Source organism: Dendropsophus ebraccatus, chromosome 15 (genome assembly GCF_027789765.1).
Source record: "Dendropsophus ebraccatus isolate aDenEbr1 chromosome 15, aDenEbr1.pat, whole genome shotgun sequence".
NCBI lineage: Eukaryota > Metazoa > Chordata > Amphibia > Anura > Hylidae > Dendropsophus > Dendropsophus ebraccatus.
Genome location: NC_091468.1, coordinates 49,747,135 through 49,755,459, shown reverse-complemented (window position 1 = coordinate 49,755,459; position 8,325 = coordinate 49,747,135). Strand labels below are relative to the sequence as shown.

The 8,325-nt window shown below is 40.8% G+C and overlaps 1 protein-coding gene across 1 annotated transcript; it reads left to right on the top strand.

Annotated features, from left to right (window-relative positions):
• Nucleotides 1-777: 777 nt before the first annotated feature.
• LOC138774026 (P2X purinoceptor 7-like) lies at nt 778-7,405 on the top strand. The gene is made up of 4 exons (XM_069954569.1): nt 778-865; nt 3,063-3,108; nt 6,554-6,891; nt 7,216-7,405. Exons 3-4 carry the CDS (start codon nt 6,713-6,715, stop codon nt 7,403-7,405), a joined length of 369 nt encoding a protein of 122 aa, XP_069810670.1. The 5' UTR covers nt 778-865; nt 3,063-3,108; nt 6,554-6,712.
• Nucleotides 7,406-8,325: the final 920 nt, after the last annotated feature.

The window sequence follows — 8,325 nt, the reverse complement described above, 5'->3', positions numbered from 1 at the left end:
TAAATGATCCCTTATAAATGAGATACATAGATTTGGTATCGCCACGTCCGTAATGACCCCGTCTATTAACTCGTTACGTTAATTATACCACCCGATTAACGCTGCAAAAAAATAAAAAAACTAATCAAAATGACAATTTGTTGTTAATCCCACCCCCTAAAAATATAGAAAAAAGCTATCAAAACGTCCCATGTACCCAAAAGGTGTACTACTAAAAATGTCAACTTATGCCGCAAAAAAAAAAGGCCCTTACATAACTCCATTGGCGAAAAAATAAAAATATTACTGCTCTTACAATATGCAAGACACAAACAGCCTTTTACGAGGAAAAGGCTTTGGCTGCATTACAGAGACTGTAACGGTGCCTTTACACAGACAGATTTATCTGACAGATTTTTGAAGCCAAAGCCTGGAATGAATGTGAGAAGAGAAGAAATCTCAGTCTTTCCTTTATGACCTTTTCTCTGTTTATAGCCTGTTCCCGACTTTGGCTTCAGATAAATCTCTCTGTGTAAAGGCCCCCTTAAAGAGGACCAATCACCTAGTTTTTTTACTAGGTAATATTAATCTAACTGCCTGCCATAATGCTTTTCTATAGATACAGACTGCTTCTGCAGTCTGTATCTAAGAGATTACCGCATTCCGCCGTTCCAGCCGGGTCCCGTCGGGCGCCGCCATCTTGTCCGCCATCTTCGTTTCCCTCCATGCGGGTCATCAGTGCGTTCCACTGATGTCCCGCCTCTTCCGGCTCTTCCGGCGCATGCGCAGTCGCAGTGGCTGGCCGGAACACAGCGGAGCGCATCGCACAGGAGAAGGAAGATAGAAGAGCAGACGATAGAAGAATAAAGAAGAAGAGCCTCATTTGGTGAGTATGAAATGTATTTATGTCTGTTTTGTGAGGGGTGGATGCCGGATATTTGAGGGCCCCTGACACCCGGGATGGGGGGGAGGAGGCTGGAGATGGGGGGATGGAGATGGGGCTGGGGGAAGGAGGCTGGAAATGGGGGGGGGGTGAAGTAGGATGGAGATGGGGGGAAGGAGGCTGGAAATGGGGGGGGGGGGGGGTGAAGTAGGATGGAGATGGGGGGAAGGAGGCTGGAAATGGGGGGGGGTGAAGTAGGATGGAGATGGGGGGAAGGAGGCTGGAAATGGGGGGGGGGTGAAGTAGGATGGAGATGGGGGGAAGGAGGCTGGAAATGGGGGGGGGGGTGAAGTAGGATGGAGATGGGGGGAGGAGGCTGGAAATGGGGGGGGGTGAAGTAGGATGGAGATGGGGGGGAAGGAGGCTGGAAATGGGGGGGGGGGTGAAGTAGGATGGAGATGGGGGGAAGGAGGCTGGAAATGGGGGGGGGGGGGGAGTAGGATGGAGATGGGGGGAAGGAGGCTGGAAATGGGGGGGGGGGGTGAAGTAGGATGGAGATGGGGGGAAGGAGGCTGGAAATGGGGGGGGGGGTGAAGTAGGATGGAGATGGGGGGAAGGAGGCTGGAAATGGGGGGGGGGGGAAGTAGGATGGAGATGGGGGGAAGGAGGCTGGAAATGGGGGGGGGGTGAAGTAGGATGGAGATGGGGGGAAGGAGGCTGGAAATGGGGGGGGGTGAAGTAGGATGGATATGGGGGGAAGGAGGCTGGAGATGGGGCTGGGTGGGATGCTGGAGATGGGGCTGGGGGGGATGGAGGCTGGAGATGGGGAGGATGGAGGCTGAAGTGTATACCTACACTGTATATGTATATTATACTCATACAGGGGGATGATACCATACAGCTCCCAGCACCTCATCCCCAGCCTTTTGTCCTCGGCACCTCAGCCCCAGCCCTTCATCCCCAGCCCCAACCCCATACCCCTGTATGAGTGTATACGGTATATATCCATTCTGTGTAGGGATACAGCAGTGTATTATATACTTATTATCCCCCTCCTGTATGAATGTATATATATCTCTCCATTCTGTGTAGGTATACAGTAGTGTATTATATACTTATTACCCTCCTGTATGAGTGTGTATATATATCTCCATTCTGTGTAGGTATACAGCAGTGTATTATATACTTATTATCCTCCTGTATGAGTGCGTATATATCTCCCCATTCTGTGTAGGTATACAGCAGTGTATTATATACTTTTTATCCTCCCCCTGTATGAGTGTGTATATATCTCCCCTCTGTGTATGTATACAGCAGTGTATTATATACTTATTATCCTCCTGTATGAGTGTGTATATATCTCCCCAGTCTGTGTAGGTATACAGCAGTGTATTATATACTTATTATCAGCCTGTATGAGTGTGTATATATATCTCCATTCTGTGTAGGTATACAGCAGTGTATTATATACTTATTATCCTCCTGTATGAGTGTGCATATATCTCTCCATTCTGTATAGGGATACAGCAGTGTATTATATACTTATTATCCCCCTCCTGTATGAGTGTGTATATATCTCCCCATTCTGTGTAGGTATACAGCTGTGTATTATATACTTATTATCCTCCTGTATGAGTGTGTTTATATCTCTCCATTATGTGTAGGTGGATCAGTAGTGTTTATATATATATATATATATATATATATATATATATATATATATACTTACATAATTATTATAATACACTTTTTGCTCAGCTACACAGAATGGAGCAATAGATATATACACTCATACAGGGGTAGTATAGTAAGTATATAATAACCTGCTGATCACCTACACAGTATACACTCATACAGTCGGATAATAAGTATATAATACACTGCTATACACCTACACACAATCATGCCACATGATTTTCTATCCAAAGGTGCCTGCCGATGCTTTGTTGAAAGGTTATTTATATACACTAAGTATATAGAAAGGTGGTGATGTTGAAATGTAATGGGATCAGGTGGTGGGTGATCTGTATACATTTTATTATATAGAACTGGGGTCATGGGTAAATAAGACAGGAACGGCTATTTTATGGTGTGGCCATATTTTTGGCTGTATGTTGCTATTATAACTGTTTGTTGTTATTTTATATTAATGTAATTTTTTTTTCTTTTTTTTTCATTTCCTGTGAACAATGAATTTTAGCAAGATCCTTGTGGACAGCAGATCCGAGACATCATCACATCTAATTGTAAGTTCTAAAATGATTAAAATGTGCATTTGTATACTTTGAATAAAATTTAATTTTTTAATACAGTCTCCTGTCTTTATTTATTCTTTTTTTACATTCACTTCAGAGCGCTGTGTATATTGATATGTGACCGCTATATTATATACAGTCACATATTAAGATATACAGTGAATTATGGTATATATATATATATCACAGGCTGTTGTTTATTGACTGTGGCCATTTGCATTGATTTGTTTTGGACACTGGCCTTGGTGTATGCACTCTGTATACACTAGAGCTGGTGTCATGTGTGGCCAAACCTAAAACGCACATGTTTATTTTGTGCAGCCACTATTTAGTGAATAGTTGTTGCACAAAAATAGGCTGTGCACACAAAGTAAAGTATGGCTTTCAGCCCCCGTCCCCCATCCCCCATTGCTGTCATGTGACCACACAGACCTCTGACAGCAGCCCTGCTTCTCTATTCTAGCCTGTTGTACTACGCTACTGCATTATGGGGATCTGCATCTCCATTCTGTATCTACAAACTGCTGCTGTTTCTTCAGGTTGATACACTTGCTATACATTATAGACCACATGCTGCTATACTGTACAGTAACTTATATATCACATATCCAGCTGCTGTGTTATCAGGGTTATGCAGTTACTATACATTATACTCCACATGCTGCTATACTGTACAGTAACTTATATATCACATATCCAGCTGCTGTGTTATCAGGGTTATACAGTTACTATACATTATATACCACATGCTGCTATACTGTACAGTAACTTATATATCACATATCCAGCTGCTGTGTTATCAGGGTTATACAGTTACTATACATTATATACCACATGCTGCTATACTGTACAGTAACTTATATATCACATATCCAGCTGTTGTGTTATCAGGGTTATACAGTTACTATACATTATATACCACATGCTGCTATACTGTACAGTAATTTATATATCACATATCCAGCTGCTGTGTTATCAGGATTATACAGTTGCTATACATTATACACCACATGCTGCAATACTGTACAGTAACTTATATATCACATACCCAGCTGCTATGTTATCAGGGTTATGCAGTTACTATACATTATACACCACATGCTGATTGCTATACTGTACAGTAACTTATATATCACATATCCAGCTGCTGTGTTATCAGGGTTGTGCAGTACATTATACACCACATGCTGTTATACTGTACAGTAACTTATATATCACATATACAGCAGTTTTTAAATCTTTCATCTGTTCTGCATGTTAATCTGAATATAAAATCATTATTTTTTGGTTGTGGAACCAATTTTCTGCATTTCAATGCTTTCTTATATGAAAATTTGCTTTGGTGTAGGTGTAAGTGTGGATTTGGATTACAAGCACGGCCTGGGACGAATTATGCTGATAATCCAATGCACCACTGTATTTCAAATTATTATTTTTTTTATAGCTCAATATACATATTCATACTTTTTATTTAGGCCTAGTTTACATATATAAGTTGTGTCAGTTTCAGTTTTTATGTAGGAAACAGACTACAACTGATGTCACAACTGAAGCCAAAAAGGCATCAGTTGTCATCAGGTTTTCAATCATCAGTTGACATCAGTAATTGTCAGTTGCCATAAGTTTGTTGTTCGTTTTTTTATCATTTTTTTCCCCCCTAAACAAAGTATAGGTGGCAGAAGCATTACAGGGGGCCATCTATATAAGGGACAGAAGCACATGGAGCCCTTTAATGTGGACAGCAATACCTGGGGACATCTCCTAGAGCTGGGATATGGAAGCTTGGCTCTCCAGCTGTTGGAAAACTACAACTACCATCATGCCTGGAAATCCCAGACTTGATGGGAGTTTTAGTTTTGCAACAGCTGGAGAGCCAAGGTTCCCTATCCCTGTCCTAAAGGGAGCTGCAACTGAACAGAGAAGTAGGCGGCTGGCTATGGTGAAAGGGGCCATTATGCTGAATGGGGGGGGGGGGGGGGGCAGGGACATTTCCATGGAGTGCGGTAGGCAAAAGCTGGAGGATGCATAATGCATGTGTCTGTACATGGCATGCCTCCGGCGCTCCATAGACTTTTATGGATGCGGTGTCAGAGATGAGTTTCCCTCCAGTGCTTCTCTACTGCAGCGTAGGGAAACGCCGCTTGATGTATGTAAACTAGGCTTTATTCTTCCAGTTCATGACCCAACTTGTAGGGGTAAATATGGGCTTTTTTAGATAACAGTTTTGCTGCCACTATGCAAATTGTAGAACACTGAGTGCTGTGACAATTGAGCCCTGACAATCCTAAAGTCACAAAGTCAAACAAAGTAAAAAAAAAAAAAAAAAAAGGTGTGTGTGTGTGTGGGGGTGCTAAAAAAAATGGACTGCACCTCAGATAATTCATATGGAGTAAATTGTTCCCTGCATTGATGTAAATGACATATGCTCCAGGTCAATTATCTGTGAGGTGCAGTCCATATATTCAACCCCTTTTTTGCCTTTGTCTGGCATAATTAGACATGTAATTTCCTAGTTACATGTGTATTTTAGATAATAAAAAGTATAATTATTTAAAATTATATAGACGTTTTAAATTTTTTATGTAGAAAAAAAAATGGCTACGAACTCAGAGGAGGTTAGAGAATCGAGAGCAGATAAGGTAAAATAATTTATATTCAGTAATTAATTTGCAAGTGATGTACTATTTACATGTATATGATCTTGTGCCTTTTTGATGTGACAACTTTTATTCTGCTTTGCATCTTTTACTTACCTTTGCATGTACAATTTCAGGTTATGTTCACGACGTAATTTCCCTAACAATCACAGCCATTGTTGCTGATTTGCAACAACAACATGATTACTACGTAACTTACCTAGTGGGACTGTCTAGAGTGTTTACACATAGGGGGAGATTTATAAAAGGGTGTAAATATACACCTGTTGTAAACTGCCCATAGTTACCAATCACAGCTCAGCTTTCAGCTCAGGTAAATATTAGAGGAGATGTGATTGGTTGCTGTGGGCATTTCACATCAGGTGTATATTTACACCCTGCCATAAATATTTCCTATAGTATACACTCTGGCCTTGATCCCTAGCCTTGCTTGCAAAACCTGACATGTAAGTTTTCTGCGGCTGCTATTCATTGAATATCGTCCACAGAAAACCTGTCAGGGCATACAGTGGAGTGCGATGCTCAGGCTGCACCCTCAATCGTGTGCAGTGTGGAAAGGAGATGGGGCCGCAGGGAGCAACAGGGCTGGGATGATCTTTTCTGATACCAGCCGAACGGTTGTTGTTTTAGTACATGTGAACATGGGCTGAAATCTGCAACATCAAATTTGCTCTAGATGTCATATATATGTGAGTTCATTACATTACACATATTACATTTTCTACTACATTTTTGACTATTGGCTTCCTAAACATTATATCACACTCTCTTATTTGTAGATCGCACGACTGGAGGCCAAATTAGCCGCAAAATATTCTGGCATTGATGAGGAGTGCTTTGTTACTAATCCTCAAGGGATTTCTAGTGTGCATCTAGAAGAGGATGTTGAAGGGAGAATAGGGAGCACTGCCTGGTGCCGTTGTGGCAATTGTCTGGCGATGGGAACAGTTGTAGAATCAGTCTGCTGTCAGGAGATCCCAAATGTTAAAAAAAACGTAGGATCCTCCTGCATCTGTGAAGAATCCTTCTTCATTTTTTTTGTTTTGAACGAACAGTCAGCTAATGCGCACATGCGAATGCTATATCCACACCCGCCTCCTGATGCGTTAAAAAATAGGTAATATTTTTTATTTTTACATTTAGAGTATTCGGCTATGTTCACACAGCGTATAAATGTACTTATATATTTATTAAGAAAATATATGTTACATTGCAGTCTATGGGATCACACATAGTATACGCTGCGGACGGGATCCCTAGCGGTGCCGCAAACAAATATTATGTTAGTTTTTTGCAGCCGCTATTCAGTGAATAGCGGCCGCAGAAAGCCAGTCAGTGTCCACTGTGGAGCGAGCTGCTCTGGTCGGTCTCATACGCTTTGGGAACATAGTATAAAAGCGAGCCTAATACTTAGGACTAAAATTATATTTCCTTTCAATAGGCACATCCGTAAAGCCTGTTATAAAAGTTTCAGTTCATGGATCCACGGTTATCTAGGCCATGGAAACAGGAGGCCAATACCGTCCTGCGCAGTAGGGAAAATCCGTGAGACATATCCAGACCCAGATGGAATGTATACAGGCTTTATGTTTACCTCGGAGGGGCCAGCCGAGTGGCTGGATGTTGATTAATTTTTTTTTCTTCATAAATTAAAGAATGAAAACTTGCTGTCTATTTATATTTATTTATTGCGGCCTCCAACCTCCCCTTACATCCGCCCCTGTCCTCTCTTTTTTTTTTTTTTTCTAATAATGAAATTGATATCACAAGCAAAATAGCAAATTTAGTGGTCTATCAAAATTAATAATTTGTTATCTTTGATTTTTGCTTATCATCCTGACTGTCAAAGCGGTATACGTTTCCATTCACTTCTGTTTGAAGGCAGGCGGATGAGGAGCAAATTTCAGAGCTAACAAACCACTTTCATTCATTATTGCACTGAAATATATTTATATGTATTTTTTGTGTGTATGTATGCGTGTGTATATAATATAATATATATATATATATAATTTGTATACTGTTTGTGTGTGTGTATGTATATATAAATATATATGTGTGTATATATATATATATATATATATATATATAGTGTGTGTGTGTATATATATATATGTGTGTGTATATATATATATATATATATATATATATATATATATATATATATAATACACACACACACACACACACACACACACACACACACAGTGTTACCTTGTTTTAAGAGTAACTTGGATTAAGAGTGTTTTGCAAGGAGAGCTCACATTTTTACTAAGATGTAACTTGGTTTCAGAGCATTGCTTTGGTGTAAGAGCTCCCTGTACTGAGTGGAAGGGGGAGTGGAGGAGGGGCATGGTCTGCATAGATCCACTTCAGACTGGGGCTTGCATCAGAGCACTGTGGAGGTAATCTCTTTACAGCTGTAACCTCCCCTCTCTCCCCGGACAGAGAGGCCTGAATTTATGTGCCCACATCTGACCTTCTCAATGCGTCATGCTCCCTGCAGTCTCTGTAAGCCCTTGTGTTTCCCATCCTTGTTATTATGGGGATC

What these genes read in the sequence shown, in the direction of transcription:
- LOC138774026 (XM_069954569.1), top strand. Translation starts at nt 6,713, where the DNA reads ATGGGAACAGTTGTAGAATCAGTCTGCTGTCAGGAGATCCCAAATGTT. An exon ending in CCTGATGCGTTAAAAAATAG is followed by an intron (nt 6,892 to 7,215) that starts GTAATATTTTTT and finishes TCCTTTCAATAG; the next exon opens with GCACATCCGTAAAGCCTGTT.